Raw genomic sequence first — 22,246 nt, 5'->3', positions numbered from 1 at the left:
ATCCCAGTGTTTGTGTCCAAGCCACCCTTATTTTACTTAACGATGGCTCCAAATCACAAGAGTAGTGATATCAGCAATTTGGATATTCTCTTACTATGCCTAATTTATAAACTTTACCATATTATGTATGTATGTATAGGAAGACATATAGTATGTATATAGGGTTCGGTACTATCCGTGGTTTTAAGCATCCACTTGGAGTCCTGGAACGTATCCTCCCAGAAGAAAGGGGATTATCCAGAGATGGCTCTAGTTCTGTTTTTGCACAAAATGAAGAAAAAAGAAATCTTGACCTCCATGGCTTTTAAAGTCAGTTGTCACAAAGGGAAAGAGGTCTCATCCAACATCATGAAGGAAAGTTTAACAATTTCAAAATAAGTCAGATATTAATTTTTATAATACAATGGGCTTATAATATAAGCTCATATACAGTTAATCTAATATGCAATTAATCATATGCAATTAATCTAATACTGGAAAGAGGGGTATAGCTCTAGTTTCAACACCTGCCTTCAAACTGCAGTAGGAAGCAACCATGATTATCCAGCATGGAGAGAAACCAGATGCCAAAGGCACTTAAAGACATCACATACATCTAACTCAGTTAACAAAGCAAATATCATACTATGTGTCCAAATTATCACCAAAAAAAAAAAAAAATCTGCAGGATCTAAACTAAAAAGATTTTACTGTGCATAAAAATTACGTTAAATTTTTACCAGAATAAAAAAATCATTGCACTCTAGCTTCAGAAAGAATTTTTAACATCATATAACATTAATATGCTATCTATCCTAAAAATCAGAAGCTAAATAAAGCTACACTAATCAGAATGAATTATAAAGAAACTAGAGGAGTTCCCTACGTAGCTCAGTGGGGACAAATCTGACCAGCATCCATGAGGACACAGGTTCGATCCCTGGCCTTGCTCAGTGGGTTAAAGTTGCCTTCAGTTGTTGTGTGGGTCACAGATACGGCTCAGATCCTGTGTTGCTGTGGCTGTGGTGCAGGCTAGCAGCTATAGCTGATTAAACCACTAGCCTAGGAACCTCCATATGCTGTGGGTGCAGCCCTAAAAAGACAAAAACAAACAAAAAACATTAACAAGAAAAAACTAGAAAGCTACCCTGCCTACTTGCCCATTCTGCCCTGTACAGTCCTAAGGTCTTCTACTGTGTCACATTTCATGGGGGGGATGGGGAAGGGGAGAACCAGACCTTCAGTTATCAGTCATTTACCAGTGTTGAAAGATAATTAAAATGAAAAATATCCAAGTAGCTGAGCTTAAACATGAGAAGGAAATTTCAAACTTACTTTCATCTCAATTACTTCCGTGTCTTAAACTGTTTTCTAAGTGAGAGGTAGTCATTTTGTCATGCTAACTTACTGCTAAAGAACCCATATTATTTTTCAGATTCTTTCCCATTATAGGTTATTACCAGATGCTGAACACAGTTCCCTGTGCTACTTCAATGCATTTTATTAAGTAAAAGAACCCAATCTGAAATGCAACATACTAAATGGTTCCAACTATGATATTCTAAAAAAAGGCAAAACTATGGCAACAGGAAAAAAATCAATGACTGTTAAGGGTTTGGAGGAGGAAGAATGAATAGAGCACAAAGGACTTTTAGGACAGTGATACTACTCTATATGATATTATAATGGTAGATATGTCATTATAAATTTGTCCAAACCCACAGAATTCACATTACCAAGAGTAAGCCCTAATGGAAGCTATGGACTCTGGGTAACAGAGATGTGTCAATGTAGGTTCCTTAATGTGCCACTCTGGTGGGGAGTGTTGATAATGGGGAAGCCTTTGCATGTGTAGGAGCAGGAGGTATATGGGAAATCTCCGTACCTTCTGCTCAATTTTGCGTTGAACCAAAAATTGCCCCCCAAAAATAAAGCCTTTTAAAAAAAAGTGAAAAGTGACGGAATAAGCGACACAAGTATTTAGGGAAAAGACATTAGAGGTACCAGAAGCAACATAAACACCAATATCCCTGAGGGAGGGGAACTTTGCTTGACCTGCTTGAGAAAGAACAAGACCAATGTGGCAGGAGCAGTGGAAGAAGGAAAATAAGAAATCAAGTAGGAGAGGGGTAAGAAGGTTCACGGTAGGCCTTGCAGACGAAAGAAGAAACTCAAAATTTTTATTTTGAATGAGATGAGAAGCCTTTAGAGAGTAATGAGTGGAAAAGTGGCATGATCTGACTCATTGCTTTAAAGAAACCTTCTGGCTGCTATGAGGGAAACCGACTGTAGAAGACATGGGTTAGGGGAGCTTTCAAGCCCTGTTGGGAGAAAAATTACTTTAAAAGCTTACTGTGGCATACTCACTCTCTAGATTCCTGAGTTCTTTTGGTAACATGCTGTACAACGGTGTCATAGCCAAATTCGTCACCCTGATTCTGATTAGATGTCCATTTTTCCATTTCGTCTTCAATCATAGGCCCCAAAGTGTTACATATATGCTGTCTCAGGTACTTCACAAATTCATAGCTAAAACAAACATTTAAAAAATAAAAGCAGTAAATATTATCAACTTATATCCAGAAAAAGAGCTAGCACAGAAAAATCTGTTACATATTCAGATTTCTTAAACTAGAACTAAATTAGTTATTCATCCAAAATCATAGAATTAATCTAGAATTTTGTTTTTTTCCAAGACACTTGGCAAAAATAACATTTTTAGATGATGGTAGAGGACAAATTTTGGGACCAATGCAAACTTTAGCAGGTTAGAAGCCTCTTCCCCCTTCTGTTTTATGCTCATATGTTTTACACATAATGCTTAAGGGTAGGGAAAGCAGTTGTTAAAAATTTTCATATTTGTTCAAACCGATGAAGAAAACCACAACAGACTAACAGTAATTGTGAAAGAATAGAGATTAAGCTCCAATTGTCAGAAGAGTTTTGTGTACATTTTGAAATTGTGTACATTTTGTCTGTTTTTTTTAATATACATACAATTTTTTATTAGTGTTGGCTTACAACGTTCTATTTTGAACTGACATACATTCTACCTAATCAGCCCTCATCTGACTATGTTCACAAGAAGTATCTTCCAATTCAATACATTGGACATTTTTCTTCATGCTGCTAGGTTGATACAAACGTTAAAATTCATTTGGGAGGAGGGGAATAAGATGGCGGAATAGAAGGACTGGAGCTCAACTTGTCTCTTAAAAACAACAAAATTCACAACTAAAGACTGAGCACACTTCACCAAAATGGACCGGAAACCTTAAAAAAGATACCCTACTCCAGAAGAAAAAGAGGAGGCCACATCAAGAGGTAGGAAGGGTGATTTCACGATATAAACAACCCCATACCTCCTGGGTGGGAAGTTCCACAGACTGGAAACTAACTGGTTCACAGAGACTCACCTACAGGAGTGAAAATTCTCAGCCACACATCAAACTTTCACGTGTGGGGATCTGGCACAGGGAGAAAGAGCCCTGGAGCATCTGGCATTGAAGGCCAGTGGGGTTTGTGTGCAAGAGATCCACGGGACTGGGGGAAACTGAGACCCCATTCTTAAAAGGCGCAAACAGACTTTCACGTGCACTGAGTCCCAGGGCAAAGCAAAGTCTCCAATGGAATCTGGGTCAAACCTGACCGCAGTTCTTGGAGGACCTCCTGGGAAAACAGGGGTGAATGTGACTTGTTGTGAGGGAAGGACATTGAAGGCAAAGCTCTCAGGAATATTCAGCAGCAGTGCCTTTCTCTGGAGGTGGCCATTTTGGGAAAATCTGGCCCGACTAGTCAGCCAGCCACTGAGAAGCCCCAGGGCAAACAACAATCCAGGTGGGATCACAGCACACCTCTCAGTAAACAGGCTACCTAAAGACCCCTCAGACACACAGCTGCCTCTAATCCCAGCCAGAGACAAAGCCCCACCCACCAGAGGGATTAGAATCGGCTTCTCCTACCAGTGGGCAGGCATCAGCCCCTTCCATCAGAAAGCCTACAGCAAGCCCCCATACTGACTTCATCCACAAGGGGGGCAGACATCAGAAGTAAGAGAGGCTACAACTCTATTATCTGTAAGAAGGTCACCACACCAAAAACCTATAAAAATGAAAAGACAGAGAACTATAACTCAGATGAGGGAGAAAGAAAAAACCCCAAAAAAACAGCTAAGTGATCAGGAGATTCTCAGCCTTCAGGAAAAAGACTTTAGACTGTTGATGCTGAAGAAGATGCAAGACACTGGAAATAAACTGGAGGCAAAGATGGATAATTAAGAAGAAACACTGACCAAAGAGATACAAGATATAAAACTTAAACAAGGAGAGATGCAAAATACAATAACTGAAATAAAAAATTCGCTAGAAGCAGCCAACAGCAGAATACAGGAGGCAGAAGAACAAATAAGCGAGGTGGAGGACAGATTAGTGGAAATTACGGACAAGGAACAGAAAAGAGAAAAAAGATTGAAAACAAATGAAGAGAGTCTCAGAGAACTCTGGGACAACGTGAAACGCACCAACATCCGTATTATAGGGGTGCCAGAAGGAGAAGAGAGAGAGAAGGGGGCAGAAAAAATATTCCAAGAGATAATAGCCGAAAACTTCCCTAACATGGGGAAGGAATCACTCACTCAAATCCAGGAAGCACAACAAGTACCATATAAAATAAACCAAAGGAGGAACACCCCGAGACACATACTAATCAAACTGACCAAAATTAAAGACAAGGAGAAAATCTTGAAAACAGCTAGGGAAAAGAAACAAAAAACTTACAAGGGAACCCCGATAAGGCTTTTCAGCAGATTTTTCAGCAGAAACTCTGCAGGCCAGAAGGGAGTGGCATGATATACTCAACGTGATGAAAGGAAAAAACCTCCAACCAAGATTACTCTACCCAGAAAGACTCTCGTTCAGATTTGAAGGAGAAATCAAAACCTTCACAGATAAGCAAAAGCTGAGAGAATTCAACAACACTAAACCAGCCTTACAACAAATACTAAAGGAACTTCTCTAGGCAGAAAAGAACAAGAGAAGAAGGAAAGAAAAAAGAGCAGCAAAAACAAATCCAAAGCAATTAATAAAATGGCAATAAGAACATACATATCAATAATTACCTTAAAAGTGAATGGACTAAACGCCCCAACCAAAAGACATAGACTGGCTGAATGGATACAAAAACAAGACCCATATATATGCTGTCTTCAAGAGACCCACTTCACTTCTAGGGACACATACAAATTGAAAGTGAGAGGATGGAAGGAAATATTTCATGCAAACGGGGATCAAAAAAAAGTTGGAGTAGCAATACTCATATCAGACCAAATAGACTTTAAAATGAATATTTTAAGGGACAAAGAAGGTCACTACATAATGATCAAAGGATCAATCCAAGAAGATGTTATAACAATTTTAAATATCTACGCACCCAACACAGGGTCACCACAACATATAAGGCAACTGCTAACAACCTTAAAAGGAGAAACTGACAATAACACAATCATAGTGGGGGACTTTAACACCCCACTTACAGCAATGGACAGATCAACCAGACAGAAAATCAATAAGGAAACACAGGCCCTGAATGAAGCATTAAACCAGATGGACTTAATAGATATTTATAGGACATTCCATCCAAAAGCAACAGAATACACACTCTGCTCAAGTGCACATGGAACATTCTCTAAGATTGATCATATCCTCGGCTACAAATCCAACCCTGGTAACTTTAAGAAAATTGAAATCATATCAAGCATCTTTTCCGACCACAATGCTATATGACTGGAAATCAACAACAAGAAAAAAACTGCAAAAAACACAAACACGTGGAGACTAAACAATATGCTACTAAACAACCAATGGATCACTGAAGAAATCAAAAAGGAAATTAAAAAATACCTTGAAGGAAATGACAACGAAGATATGACACTCCAAAACCTATGGGATGCAGCAAAAGCCGTTCTAAGAGGAAAGTTTATAGCAATACAAGCTCACCTCAGGAAACAAGAAAAATCCCAAATAAACAAGCTAACTTTGCATCTAAAGCAGCTTGAGAGAGAAGAACAGACAAGACCTAAAGTTAGTAGAAGGAAAGAAATCATAAAGATCAGAGCAGAAATCAATGAAATAGAAACAAAGAAAACCATAGAAAAGATCAATGAAACAAAAACTGGTTCTTTGAAAAGATCAACTAAATTGATAAACCCCTAGCCAGACTTATCAAGCAAAAAAGAGAGAGGACTCAAATCAATAAAATGAGAAATGAAAAAGGAGAAATAACAATGGACACCACAAATACAAAGGATCATAAGAGACTACTATATGCAACTATATGCCAATAAAATGGAAAACCTAGAAGAAATGGAAAAATTCTTAGAAAAGTACAAACTTCCAAGACTAAACCAAGATGGAAGAGAAAAGATGAATGGACCCATCACAAGAACTGAAATTGAAACTGGGATTAAAAAACTTCCAACAAACAAAAGTCCAGGATCAGATGGCTTCACCGGCGAATTCTACCAAACATTTAGAGAAGAGCTAACACCTATACTTCTGAAACTATTTCAAAAAATTGCAGAAGAAGGGCTACTCCCAAACTCATTCTATGAGGCCACCGTCACCCTGGTACCAAAACCAAAGATTCCACAAAAAAAGAAAACAACAGGCCAATTTCACTGATGAACATCGATGCAAAAATCCTCAACAAAATAGTAGTAAACCGCATCCAACAATACATTAAAAGGATTGTACATCATGATCAAGTGGGATTTATCCCAGGGATGCAAGGGTTCTTCAGTATCCGCAAATCTATCAGTGTGATACACCACATTAACAAACTGAAGAATAAAAACCATATGATCCTCCCAAATGACGCGGAAAAAGCCTTTGACAAAATCCAATACCCATTTCTGATAAAAACCATTCAGAAAGTGGGCATAGAGGGAACCTACCTCAACATGATAAAGGCCATATAGGACAAACCCACAGCGAACATCATTCTCAATGGGGAAAAGCTGAAAGAATTCCTGCTGAGATCAGGAACAAGACAAGGATGTCTGCTCTTTTGCCACTACTCTTCAACATAGTTCTGGAAGTCCTAGCCACAGCAATCAGAGAAGTAAAAGAAATAAAAGGAATCCAAATTGGAAAGGAAGAAGTAAAATTATCGCTATTTGCAGATGACATGATACTATACCTAGAGAATCCTAAAGACTCTACCAGAAAACTGTTAGAGCTCATCCATGAATTTGACAAAGTTGCAGGATACAAAATCAATACACAGAAATTGATAGCGTTTCTATTTACTAACAATGAAACAGCAGAAAAGGAAATTAGGGAAGCAATCCCATTTACCATCACATCCAAAAGAATAAAATACCTAGGAGTAAACCTACCTAAAGAAACAAAAGACCTGTACTCTGAAAACTACAAGCCACTGAGGAAAGAAATTAAAGATGATGCAAATAGATGAAAAGATATACCATGCTCGTGGATTGGAAGAGTTAATATTATCAAAATGACTATCCTACCCAAGGCAATCCACAGATTCAATGCAATCCCTATCAAATTACCAAGGACATTTTTCACAGAACTCAAACACAATATTTTAAAGATTGTTTGGAAGTACAAAAGACCCAGAATAGACAAAGACATCCTGAAAAAGAAAAATGGACCTGGAGGAATCAGGCTCCCGGACTTCAGACTATACTACAAAGCAACAGTAGTCAAAACTGCATGGTACTGGCACAAAGACAGACATATAGATCAGGGGAACAAGATAGAAAGCCCAGAATTAAACCTACACACCTACAGCCAACTAATCTATGCCATAGGAAGCAAGACTATACAATGGAGAAAGGACAGCTTGTTCAATAAGTGGTGCTGGGAAAACTGGACAGCCACATGGAAAAGAAGGAAATTAGAACACTTCCTAATACCATGCACAAAAATAAACTCAACATGTCAAAGACCTAGATATAAGACCAAACACTATCAAACTCCTAGAGGAAAACATAGGCCAAACACTCTCTGACATCAACGACAGCAACATCTTCTCAGATCCACCTATCAGAGTATTGACAATAAAAAGAAAAATAAACAAATGGGACCTACTCAAACTTCAATGTTTCTGCACAGCAAAGGAAACCCTAAACAAAACAAAAAGACAACCCACAGAAGGGGAGAAAATCTTTGCAAATGAATCGACAGACAAGGGATTCATCTCCAAAATTTATAAACACTTCATACTACTCAATACCAAAAAAACAAACAACCCCATCCAAAAATGGGCAGAAGATCTAAACAGACAATTCTCCAAAGAAGACATATGGATGGCCGAGAAACACATGAAAAGATGTTCAACATCACTCATTATTAGAGAAATGCAAATCAAAACCACAATGAGGTGCCACCTTACACCAGCCAGAATGGCCATCATCCAAAAGTCTACAAACAATAAGTGCTAGAGAGCATGTGGAGAAAGAGGAACCCTAGTACACTGTTGGTGGGATTGTAAATTGGTGCAACCACTATGGAAAGCAGTATGGAGATTCCTCAGAACACTGAAAATAGAACTACCATTTGATCCAGCAATCCCACTCCTGGCCATCTATCCAGAGAAAACCATGACTCGCAAAGACACATGTAGTCCAATGTTCATTGCAGCACTATTTACAATAGCCAAGACATGGAAACAACCTAAATGTCCACTGACAGAGGAGTGGATCCGGAAGATGTGGTACATATACACAATGGAATATTACTCAGCCATCAAAAGAATGAAATACCAGCATTTTTAGCAACATGGATGAACCTAGAAACTATCATGCTAAGTGAAGTCAGTCATACAATGAGACACCAACATCGAATGCTTTCACTGACATGTGGAATCTAAAAAAAGGACAGATGGAACTTCTTTGCAGAACAGATGCTGACTCACAGACATTGAAAAACTTATGGTCTCCAGAGGAGACAGTTTGGGGGGTGGGGGGATGTGCTTGGGCTGTGGGATGGAAATCCTGTGAAATCAGATTGTTATGATCATTATACAACTACAGATGTGATAAATTCATTTGAGTAATAAAAAAAATGAAAAAACATAAAAAAATAAAAAATAAAAATAAAATTCATTTGCCAACTCAGACAATATAGCAAATACGAGAGGGCAAGTGTTCTAAAAGTGAACAATTATTTTATAAAGTATGTTTTGCTGAAAATAAAGTGCAATGATTATAATATCATAATTTAGAAAGGTTAAAGTTTTTGTGGCCTCATAAATCACAAAGATAAGGAGTTCCATTATGGTTAGCTGGTAATGAACCCAACTAGTATCCATGACAATGTGCGTTTGATCCCTGCCTCCCTCGATGGGTTAAGAAGCCGGCATTGCCATGAGCTGTGGTGTAGGTCGCAGACAGGGCGTGGATACTTCGTTGCTGTGGCTGTGGGGAAGGCTGGAAGCTACAGCTCCAATTTGACCCCTAGCCTGGGAACTTACATTTGCCATGAGTGCGTCCTTCCTCGAGAAAAGACAAAAAAAAAAAAAACTACAAGCTCTAGGGAAATGCCCATCAAAACCACAATGTGAGTTCCCTGGTGGCCTAGAAATTAAGGATCCAGCATTGTCACTGCTGTGGCTCTGATTACTGTTGTGGCACAGGTTTGTTTCCTGTCCTAGGAAATTCCACAGGCCGACAGGGCATGGCCAAAATAAATAAATAAATAAATAAATAAATAACAAAGATACTTTTGAATAGTTCATTTTTAATAAACACAACCATTTTCAAGACCTGTATTTTGAATATATCACTGTATAAAGAGCCTTGTATACTGTAGTCAGGAAATCAAGGACAGCCTGAATAATTTTCTTTATACACTTATGAATCCATCATGGTATCCAGCATATAATCTTCAGTCCAATATTTATGAAATGACTGCATGTCAAGAATAGCCACTTCACCCAGGTAGCCAAAGGATTTCATTTTCAATTTTAACTGCTTTTGATTGGGATTTCCTGTCCTGACCATTTCTCTTTAACGCTGAACACATAGTTGCTTCCTGGAAGCCCCATGAATGCTTTAGTAAGGTAAGCAGCAGGCCTACTGTAGACAGAACAGGTGCCAAAAGTCAAGCAGAGATATTTGACACGAAGCTATGTAGTATTAGAGCAAAAATCCAGCTAAATGCCACTTTAGCTGGACTGGCCCTGGGCAAGTCTGTTTTCTCATCAGTAACTTAGAAATGATCTGTTTTGGAGTTCCCGTCGTGGCACAGTGGTTAACGAATCCGACTAGAAACCATGAGGTTGCGGGTTCGGTCCCTGCCCTTGCTCAGTGGGTTAAGGATCCGGCATTGCCGTGAGCTGTGGTGTAGGTTGCAGACGCGGCTCGGATCCCGCGTTGCTGCGGCTACAGCTCCGATTGGACCCCTAGCCTGGGAACCTCCATATGCCTCGGGAGCGGCCCAAGAAATAGCAACAACAACAGCAACAACAACAACAAAAAAGACAAAAGACAAAAAAAAAAAAAAAGAAATGATCTGTTTATTTCATTCCGCTATTTTAAATTAAGGAGGCAACAGACAAGAAACTTGTAATCAACAAAACTAAACAAATCAACAAAATCACTGTAAACAACAAAACTAAAAAGAATGAGGAGTTCTGTCATGGTGTAGCAGAGACGAATCCGACTAGGGACCCTGAGGTTTCGGATTCGAACCCTGGCCTTCCTCAGTGGCTTAAGGATGCGGCGTTGCCATGAGCTATGGTGTAGGTCGCAGATGCGGCTCAGGTCTGGTATTGCTGTGGCTCTGGCGTAGGCCGGCAGCAACAGTTCCAATTCGACCCCTAGCATGGGAACCTCCATATGCTGTGCAGGTGCAGCCCTAAAAAGACAACAACAACAAAAATATATGATATTCTCAACTCCTGTACCTTCGACTGCAGATTCAACACAAACAGGTGATTTCTTTAGCTCTCTTCAGCCAAAATGACTCTCCAGAATGCAGCTCTGTATAGGCATATCTCATTTTACTGTATGTTGCTTTATTGTGCTTCATAGATATTGTTCTCTACAAATTGAGAGTTTGGGGCAACATTGCATCAGAGCGAGTCTATCAGCACCAGTTTTCCAACAGCATTTACTTACCCTGTGTCTCTGTCACATTTTGGTCATTCTCCCAACATTTTAAACTTTCCCATTATTATTATATTTGTTACTGTAATCTGTGATCATTGATTTTTGATGTTACTACTCTAACTCTCTGAAGGCTCAGATGATGGTTAGCAATAAACAATTTTTAAATTAAGATATGTGCATTTTTTTCTACATGATGCTACTGCACACTTAACAGATTACAGTATTGTGTAAACACTGCTTTTATAGGCACTAGGAGCGCCCCCCCCCCCAAATCATGTGATTGCTTTCGGCAATATTTGCTTTATTGTGGTGGTCTGGAACCCAACCCAAAATTATCTCTGAGGTATTCCTATATACTAACTGCCTTCTGGACAAGGCTACTTTATGTTTTTCCACCATCAAACAACAAAACCAAAACCAAGTCTATCATCCTACCCACCCACTCACAAACCATCTTCTCTTCTGACATACATCTTTGTTAATGGAACCATCCTTCAATCAGATACCTACAACAGATACATCAGATACCTCAAACAAGCTTCTCCATTAGGTCCCAAATTCAATTAGTTAGAAAGCTCTGTAATTCTATAAATTCTTCCTCCACAATTTCTCTTTCCTTTCCCACTGCTACAGGATTAATGTGCACACCTTTGTAACAAGCTAAAAAATTCCAAGAGCACTATTTTTTTTTTTTTTGTCTTATCAGGTCCACACCAGCAGCATATGAAGGTTCCCAGGCTAGGGGACTAATTGGAGCTGTTGCTGCCAGCCTACGCCACAGCCACGCCAGATGTGAGCCGCATCTGTGACCCATACCACAGCTCACGGCAATGCCAGATCCTTAACCCATGAGTGAGGCCAGGGATCAAACCCACAACCTCACCGTTCCTAGTTGGATTCATTTCCTCTGCGCCAAAACGGAGACTCCCCAAGACCCCTATTTAGTCATCCTATACATCAGTGGTTCTCAAACCATAACATAGATCAGAATTACGTGAAGGGCTCGCTTAAAACACAAACTGCTGGGCCCCCCTCTCAAAGCTTCAATTCAGGTACACTGTGGATCCAAGAATTTGCATTTCTAATAAGTTCTCAGGTGATGCTGATGGTGATGCCAATGCCAACGCTGCTGGTCCCAAGACCACAATCTGAGAATCACTGATTAAGAGAGATTCTGTATTCAGATGGCTTTTAAACTAGCTTACATTCTGGGAACTCTCATCAGCAGATTCCTACTCAATGAAGGAGTATTAGCCCAAAATATTAATGAATAAATATATATTTGGTTGCTTTACATTGAAAATATTTAAAATATGGAGGTATCATTTTATAATCCTTTGTATTAACTGACTTATTCAATTAACAGACCAAGCATCAATATCAATAACCTAGAATCAACAGGTCCTATCATATTTTTAGGAATCATGTAGAATTAGTTCTTAATTTTAGCTTATCGATTACATATCCTCTCTCTAAGCTTCCATTTTTTGCATCTATAAAATGGGAAAAGCATCTATCATGGAACATCACAAAAATTCTAATTAATATATGCTCTGCCTGCACCTAACTCAGAACCTGGTATAATTTTAACAATAAGTGGTGGCTAATACTACTATCATTATTAAATTTAAGACACATTTTGCCATTGACATTTAGAGCCTCTTAGATCCCAACTTATCCTACCGGATTTACGTCTACTGCTCCTTATACATCTCCAACATGCCCCATGTTTTCTTTTCCCAATTCCTTTGATATTATTTCATCCATGTAGATTGTTTTACCATCTTCATCCCCTAAGTAGGATCATTTTCTAAAACCTAAAATGCTACCTTGTGATAAAGCCTACCCTAGTTCTCCCAAACTTGATATTCTTTCTCTCATAAGCTCCCATAGTTCTTGCCCCTCTCGATTAGCAGTCAAAATAGTTTGTCTTGGAGTTCTCATAGTGGCTTAGGGGTTAACAAACCCCACTAGTAACGATGAGGTTGCAGGTTCGATCCCCAGCATGGGTTAAGGATCTGACTTTGCCAAGAGCTGTGGTGTAGGTTGAAGACGAGGCTCGGATCCCACGTTGCTGTGTCTGTGATGTAGGCCAGCAACTGTAGCTCCCATTGGACCCCTAGCTTGGGAACCTCCATAAGCTGCGGACAAAAGACAAAAACAAAAACAAAACAAAATAGTTTGTCTTGTGCGTAGGTAGTCATGTGCCCTGCTTTAGCCTCTGCTTGCTCCTGATCACATCGAAGCCCAGATTTTTATATTCTTTATATCAATGAGGATAGAACAAATTCACTTATCAGTGTATCAGCTGCAATACCTTGTACAATACCACTGGGCTGAAATATAGCACCAGGGAATAGTCTGTCTCTTCATTTCCCAACATCAGTGACTAATAGCTTGAATTTCTAAACATCTGTTTCAGTGGTTAATGACTACTAATAATTTCCAATAACAATGCACTATAATGAACCCCCTTCACACATGGTCTCTTATTCCTCCTGTATTCCTCTCTGTGTGAAAGGGTAGAATAGAGCAAAAAGAACTCCCCTCTTCCCGACCACCCACCACATTTCTGGCACTAACATTATTTTTTAGGACTCCTCAACTGACACTATGCTCTTTTACTTCTCCATCTAGTGGTCTTTAATTTCTCCATCTTCTGTCTCCACACCCACCCACTTTATCATATCTGACCAGTCACCAACACTTGAAAATATCTCCTGTAGATCCTTCGGCTTCATCACTTCCTCCTTTTTCCCTGTTTCTACCAATCAATGCAAAACCACATCACTTCACAATAGTCGCATTCTTGCTTATCTTCTTACTTTTACTATCTTCCCTTCCATAGTTACCCTGAACCCTGTAGTCATACTGGTCCTCAAAAGTCACTGATTTCAGTAATTCTGATTTAGTGCCATTTTACTCATACCAATACCTCTGCCATAACAGGGATCAGAATTGCCTGAAGGGCTTACTTAAAACACAAGCTGCTGGGTCCCACTCTCAGAGCTTTGAGAGTAGCTCACACCTCATACACACAATCTGTTGTATTTAAAACTGATATTGGCTGCCTATTATCTTTCAAACACGATGTTCTTGCCCTGGAGTTTAAATACCTAATCAATCAAGCATCTTTATCACAGTATCTCCATTTAAATGAGACCACACTTAATATTCTCCCACAACTAAACATGTTGATTTGCATATAAGAAGGGACTTTAAAATGACTGCTATGTGCTAGACTCTGTGCTAAGTACTTTACTAATATTGTTGTTTACCATATGAGATAGGTAAAATAGATGAGGACAGAGTGAAAAAGTAAAGAGCCTTGTTAAATTCAAAAACCTTATTCCAAAATCCATGTCATTCCCACAACCTCACACTTTCCCAAAAATGTAAAAATTCCAAAAATATTTAAGTAGTAAAATAAGTCATTCTGAGTGGTAAATTGAGATTGGGACGGGAAATAAATAAATGTAATATTCATTCTTACCGATTTGTATACTAAATACTTACATTTCTTTCATTTAAGGAGATAAATCTATTATACTTTATTTTCTCAAAATTAGAACAGGTATATTAAATTTAAAAGTATATTAATTTCCTTAAAATTTCTTTTAAGTTATTCATAGAATTTACTTTTAAATGTTTAATATTTATATTCAATGTTTAGCTAGTAACTTCTAAGTTTTAAAGACCTAGGTATCTAAGAACAACTGCAGGAAAGACAAAGCTATTTTGTAAACTTAATGTCCTGCGATATTAGATCTAAATATCAAACACGAATTTTCAGAAATACTCCAAGAAAAACAAAACCCCAAACTTACTAAATCATATGTCATAGAAAACAACCTCTAATCATCATCCAAGCAGTTTTTGCTTCTTTTGGTGATTCATCACTACCTTGTACTATTTGAAGATCCTCCCTTATACAAGCAAACTTCTCATCTATTTTAAATACTAACTTATTTATTTCTTAGCATATTTCAAATTATAAACCAAATCTTGGAAATCCTGGCATACTCTAAACAAAATGGTGAAAAATTACACAGGCAAGAAGTAGATTAAAAGATTAAGGTTTTAAGAGGATCCTTTAAAGATGTTCTTAATTTTTTAACATTTGACAATCTCTACACTGCTTCCAAAAACACACAGTTGCCTCAAAGATACAGATGGCATATGGGCACAACATCTAAAGAGCCAAAAAAGATGTGTGTTCTCCACCAAAACCATCCCACCACAGCCAGGAAACCTCTGAATAAAGAATTAGAATATCTGACATTTCAATACCATAAAGGTATCACTGCTTTCTTTTAGATGGCTTTGAAAATGAAAATGGATATAAATAATCCTTTCAGCACAGTGTGACCTCACATGTAGCCTCTTACTACTGGGAAAGAGAAAAGTGAATGTGGAAGAAAGTTCAGAGAGGGATGAAAAGTCCCTAAAAAACAATCCTGCCCAAGGCTAGTCATTCGGACACATCCATTTTCCTCCAAATCTCTGAGCTATTCATTGGGACATGGAAGCTGGGGCAACCCTGAGTTACTTCCCTGAAACTGAAAGAGCCTTTCTGAGGATGAATCCTATATCCCACTATCAACACCTACTTTGGAATGGCAGATTTATCCTTATTTCTTAGTTTCATCAGCCTCATCTCAGACAACTAGGAAAAATGAATATTTAACTAAAAAAATATAACTTTTGTTTTGCTTTGTTTAAAGCCCAACCTTTAAGTAACAAAAATGCTATTTTCATAATTAAGGCAGTAAGGAAATATAATGCAAACCCATTAACAAAATGTATTTAACAAAGTTAAGACAATAGCATTCTAAAATAAAAGACATTTTTAAAAAACTGCCCACTATTAGGTAGCAGTTGTGAACAGCAAAAATGCTGGGAAAATTTTTATTTTATATTTTGCTTTTTTTTACTGATGCACCAACAGCATATGAAGGTCCCAGACCGGGGGTCGAATTGGAGGTGCAGCTGCCAGCTTACACCACAGCCACACCAACTTGGGATCTGAGCTGCATATTCAACCTACACTACAGCTCATGGCAACACCGGACCCCCAACTCACTGAGGGAGGCCAAGGATCGAACCCATATCTTCATGAACACTAGTTGGATTTATTTCCCCTGCGCTATAATGGAAACTCCCAGAAAAAATTTTAAATCTGCTCTTTGGAAACATAAATAACCACATGCTTTTTCCTAATGACATCATTTTTACCTACAACCACAACAACTTCCAAAAGACCCCATTCTAAATGCTTCAAGGTATTGATTCATCTACTGCATTAAATTAACCCAAGGACCCCAAGTCTGAATCTTGCCTTAATGGGTGACTGCTATTTTCAAATGAACATTTTATTTAAGAAAAAAGACCTCCAGGGAGGGTAAGGCCCTCTATCATGGGAGGACTACCTGGCTGCCTATGCCCTTAGGATGCTCTACTGACTCACTGATCATTGGAAAATTCTGAGGCTCCAATCCCAAATCAGGGAAAAGTGTCATTTCTTCAAGTGAGCCCTTCTACTCCTTGGGTAAGAGTAATCCAAGTCTTCAAATTCTCATCCAACAATTCATTTTGTGTTGGTTCTTTTACCATCTGAATTCATGGCAATACCCCATAAAATCCTTGAAGTAATGCTGTTCTTCTATAATGATGTCCCAGGATAGACAATTATTGTTGCTATGGGCTGGGAGAAATACTTGTATAAAATTATGCACTGTGTTGCCTTCGTTGTAATCCTGATGCCATCCACATGCTCTTACAAAGTCTACAACTAATCCAAAAGATCATAACTACAGATTTTTAAATCAACCTATTGCATGATTTTTAGAAATCACTCAAAATTGTAGCTATATTCTTGTGATGTATAAAATAAAATCCCTGGATGCCTAAAACAGACTTTGAAAAAAGGTCCTATACTTACCTCAGGAATTGCAGATGTTAAGGAGTAGACAGGTTAAGTAATGCAAGCCATGTGTGAGAGAGAAAAGGCTTCAAGTCTTCGCTGCTGCTTTTTTTTTTTTTTTGTCTTTTTAGGGCCTCACCAGCAGCATATGGAGGTTCCCAGGCTAGGGGTCTAATCGGAGCTGTAGCCGCTGGCCTATGCCACAGCAACGTCAGATCCGAGCCGTCTGCAATCTGCACCATAGCTCATGGCAACACTGGATCCTTAACCCACTGAATGAGGCCAGGGATCGAACCCACAAGCTCACGGTTCCTAGTTGGATTTGTTTCCGCTGTGCCACGATGGAAACTCCCTTCACTGCTACTTTCAAAGATAAGAGACAGTTTGGATCTTTTAAAGGAACTATATAGTTTAAGGTAAAAACATAAAAGCAGCTATAGAAGCAGAAATAGTCTAGGGCAGCTGCACTATAGGGCAAAAACCCAGATAGGACTGTACTGTGTACACAATGGTTTCTCCCCAAATGACTACATTTCCTCCCACTTTATTACACTACCTGAAACTCCATCATTTGTGGACTCACTTGTCTTAACAACCATCTTCTTACAAAAATTCCAGTAACTTAGAGATATCAGTTTCCCTTATAAATCGGTTTAGTAAGATTCCTTTTCTTGCTAATATACCATGACAACATCAGGTGAACTGAATGAACCAATGTTCTGATGGAGCAGATGGAATGACAGATAATTCTGACGTATGAAACATTTTGAGAAGCAACATATACCTAAGTGACTCAAGAACATTTGCTCTTGAAGGAGAGTTAGGTCAGTGAATAGGGAGAAAAATGAAAATATGAGCATATGCATCAAATGACAATTAGGATCTCATCAAACTCTGAGATTCTAAAATACTATGAAAATACCAAGCACAAGCATTTCCTCCTCTTTCCTCTTTCATAAGGAGTTTCTTCCTCCTAAGACAGAGATCTAAGGCTAGTGCAGCTAATATATGAATTTTACTATCTATACTTCTAAGACTACCAACTATTCAAACATTTTTAGGATTATAAATCTTATAAAACTATAAACTTGTTGTAATTTCAATGGGCCTGGATTTTTTTTTTAGGTCGGCCACAAGTAAACCTCCAATAGTAAACATTAATATGCAAGTTAATCAGCAGGTATTTAATCTAATGAACTGTTGAAGAGTAAATTATATTATTACAATAGTCATTAGAGCACTGAGAGGAACCAGAATGACCCAACTTTAACTTGAAGAGAATTTTTTTTTTTTCTGCTTTTTAGGGCCACACCTAAAGTTCCCAGCGCTTCCAAATCAGAGCTGCAGCTGCCAGCCTATGCCACAGCAACTCAGAATCTGAGCCTTGTCTGTGACCTACACCATGGCTCATGGCAAAGTCGGATCCATAACCCACTGAGCAAGGCCAGGGATCAAACCCACATCCTCATGGACACTAGTCAGATTCATAACCCACTGAGCCACAACAGGAACTCCCTGAAAAGCACTTTTTTTTTTAAATTGACAAAGATAAAGCAATACAGGCAAATGCGTATCAAATGTTTACATTAAAAACTAAGAAAAGCTGCAAATTAATGACCTAAACATTCATCACAAAAGTTTAAAAAGTTTCCCAAGAAGAGAAGAAAGAGTATAAATTTTTTAAAAAACCATTAAAATACATAATAGGAAAATCATAATAGAGAGGAAAATCAAAGCTAACAGCAAGTTCTTTGAAAAGACTAGTAAAATTGACAAACCTCTAAGATCAAAAACAAAAGAGGGAAGGCAAAAGTGAAAAACAAGAATGAAGAAAGGGACAGCTATAGATACTAGAAATATTTTTAAAGTAATAGGATATTAATTTTAAAAAAACTTTATTCAAATAAATTTGAAAGACTATATTAAACAAATTCCCAGAATACGATCCTAGCAAAAAACCCAATAATTCACAAATATTTTAAATAAGTATTTGCATGTGAAATAAAAACCAGAAATGAAATCCCAAATCTAATGCTTGACAGGGATTTGTGTGAGTAAATTGGTATCAAGTCAGTATACAAAATACTAATGACCAAACCTGAATTTGAGAAAGTTGCAGTTTTTCTATGTCCCACTGTTAAGAAATAAACCAAAAGCTAACCAATAAAAGCTGGTCTCTGGTATCTCCAAAATAAAAAATGTAATTGTGTAATATCTGCTATTAGTAATGGACTTAATGAAGAAATAAAGAAGAAAATCTGGAAAACGCAAAAGAAACCACATGTATAACCAGGGACGCTAATTAAATTAGAAACTCTATATTAACAAGAATTCCTTCCACACTTTTTAAAACTCCCTGGAGAATCTGGTGAAAATTGGAAATCATCCCCCCATAAAACTCCAAGTAAACACAAACTTTTGCAAAGACTATTAAAGGGCTCACGGATCCCCTGGTGCCCACATATGAAACCTGTAGGAGTTACAGATAAGTACTTCAGGGCAGCCAAATGCCAGTAAAAATAATACACAAAAAAATGTTAAACGTCATCTTCTGAGAGATCAAAATAAAAGGCAAACCATCAATTAAAAATATCCCTGCTACTGGAGTTTCCCTCTTGGAGCAGCAGAAATGAATCCAACTAGGAACCTTGAGGTTGGTTTCCTGTTCCATCCACGGCCTCACTCAGGGTAGACCGGCAGCAACAGCTCAGATTCAATCCCTAGCCTAGGAACTTCCATATGCCGCGAGTGCGGCTCTGAAAAGACAAAAAGACAAAAAAAAAATCACTGCTGCTAATAATAAACTGAGGCACCTGGAGGCAAACTTTTCAATGGAGAGGCTTAATATAAATTATATATATGAATCAAATAAAAAACAAAGGTATCTAAAGAAACATATGCTTTAAGATTTACCTCAAATGGTGCCTCTCATTAAACCTCCTATTTCTCCTGCTCCCAAACCCAGACCACTCTAAACTTCTATGGGCATTTATATTCCTGACATGTATCACAGACATTTGAGTAATACACCTTAATTAATCCCTTTGTAGAAATTTAGGCTAGTCTATGGGGAGTTAACAATCCCACTCCAGTATTCCTGCAGGGCTCAGAATGGATAACTGGTGCAGTCACTGAAATGTAAAATCAGCAAAAGAACAGGGATATTGGGAACTCAGGGTTTTTAGGTGTAGTGACAGAAAACCCTTGAGATAATAGAATTACTCTTAAATGAATAGGAATACTTTACAATTAATGTTCCTTTACAATTAACGGTGTCTGGGAGAAAAAAAAATAATTAGGATATGTTGGTTGCGTCAGTAAAAACAAAGAAGAGGCAGAAGCTTTGGAAAACAGAAAAAGAATAAAAAATAAATTCGGCATTTGGGGAAACAAACGAAAACATGAACCTTCAACTTGGGCGCTCTTTTGTCAGTAATCACATGAACCTTCATTAACTGCATTTGAACCTTTTCTGAATCAGATGTTTCGTTTGCTTAAGACATCAAAACCAATTTTACTTGTGAAAATTTTCATCAGTTTCCTCCAGATGTAAGAGGATCTCCTCGGCGCACTCCAGGGACGGAGCTCCTGTGATTTTCTCCTTCACGCTGTGGAACAGCTGCCTCAGCATCGCTTGCAGCATCGCTTGGTCCTCACCGGAGAAATGAGCCATCCTCTGCCAAGATCAACCACAGCTATGAGGGTCCGAGGAACTCTGTGCCCTGCGCATGCGCGCACCTACCCAGCCCCCTGCCTGCGCTCAGCGCCGTTCCCCGGGAGACCGCGGGCTTGGGGGTGGGCCTGCGCTGCTGGAGCATCGTTGGGGAAAACAAGTTACCTTGCTTTGACGAAGCGAAAGTCCGCGAGGTCCCGCCTTTGGAAGTCGTTCTTGCCGGACTTCTCTACCAACGGAGTTCAAGCTGCCCCTACTAACTGCAAAAAATATCCCAAAGGCTTTACGGGTGGACCTGACGGCGGACGTCAGCGCTACGGGTGACGTCAGTACGTTGACGTGACTTCCTAGGTGGGAGGGAGTCCCTCTCGACTACATTCCGGAAGCTCCTAGAGAAAGTTTTAGGTGCCCCTGCTGAAATGGTTTTAGGTAGGAGGGGAAAAGGGAGTTCGGAGAGAAAAGGGTCACGTCTGTTAACTCCTACCCTTTACCAAGCACCTTGCTAGGGAGTATAAAGAGGACGACGCTCTCACAACCTAACAGACAAGAAGTCAGCGATTACAACACAGCGCAAGTAAATGTTATGCTAGAGAAATGCGCCAGGTAGGTGCTGTGGAAACCCGTAATTACCTTTTAACCCAATAGAAGACTCAAGGAAAGAGGTAAAGAGAAAACAAGCTAGACATGCAAAGGTTAGAAAGCTGAGAGAGTGAAGCATATTCCGTACTGGAATTTGTAAGAAGAAAAAAGTGAAGAGTCTAGTGAAGTAAATAGAGCACATTGGAAAAGGTCATATTTGGCGCTTTTAAGTGATTAGCGATTTATCTCGAAAGTTGTAGGACATAATGGGATAGCAGAGTTACAACATTAGATATCATATATAAAGATCACTCTGCCGGAAGTTGCAGTGGTGAATCATGGTCCCTTGTCCAGTTTCCATTCTAGCTAAATCCCCAGACCACGGTCATGTTCAACAACCTACAAGATCCTGGTGTCTATAGAACAGTCAATCCCAAAACAAATCAGTGGTTGAATGTCAGTAAGTTCTCACGTATCCCGCTTTATATTTTACACTCCTGGTCCAATAACACCTGGATTCACTTTACATGTTAACCAGGATCAAAGCCTCCTTTGAGGTCTAAGCTATTACTTCCAGGAGCAAGTATGATACAGCTATGCCAGCTCTAGCAGCGTATTTCTTGATGAAATGTGTGCTTAATTTTGATTGTTTCACTACCACATTAAGAAAAAAACATACTTACAGAGTAGGCATACTTGTACTTTTTGTGGTCAAAGCTATAAAACCCCAATATGTGTATGTGTATACATGTGACAATCACCAGCATGTGACAGCATGTGGCATGTGACCAGCTCATGGCAACTACATTTTCAGACAATATAACACATTAGTTATATTGGCAACTCAGACACCAGGATTAATATAGCTATTAGCAAAGTGATTTTTTGAAAAGGTAAACTATTAATGGTAAAATTCAGAATGAAATAATATATACTCTTTATTTACATTGTTTTTGCA

The 22,246-nt window shown here is 38.6% G+C and overlaps 1 protein-coding gene across 1 annotated transcript in view; it reads right to left on the bottom strand.

Moving 5' to 3' along the window:
* Nucleotides 1-21,032, bottom strand: part of TBC1D32 (TBC1 domain family member 32) — a 213,479-nt gene extending 192,447 nt beyond the window's left edge. Inside the window, exons 1-3 of the mRNA XM_047759558.1 lie at nucleotides 20,875-21,032; nucleotides 20,555-20,712; nucleotides 2,347-2,508 (exon numbers count right to left, since the gene is read on the bottom strand). Of these exons, the coding sequence (XP_047615514.1) occupies nucleotides 2,347-2,508; nucleotides 20,555-20,709 (317 nt within the window). The 5' untranslated portion in view covers nucleotides 20,710-20,712; nucleotides 20,875-21,032. The remainder of the gene's footprint in view (nucleotides 1-2,346; nucleotides 2,509-20,554; nucleotides 20,713-20,874) is intronic.
* Between the last annotated feature and the right edge of the window lie 1,214 nt (nucleotides 21,033-22,246).

The sequence above is a fragment of the Phacochoerus africanus genome, chromosome 2 (genome assembly GCF_016906955.1).
Source record: "Phacochoerus africanus isolate WHEZ1 chromosome 2, ROS_Pafr_v1, whole genome shotgun sequence".
NCBI classification, from domain to species: Eukaryota; Metazoa; Chordata; class Mammalia; order Artiodactyla; family Suidae; genus Phacochoerus; species Phacochoerus africanus.
The sequence above is the reverse complement of the archived record's forward strand: the minus strand, read 5'-3'. Positions and strand labels throughout refer to the sequence as shown.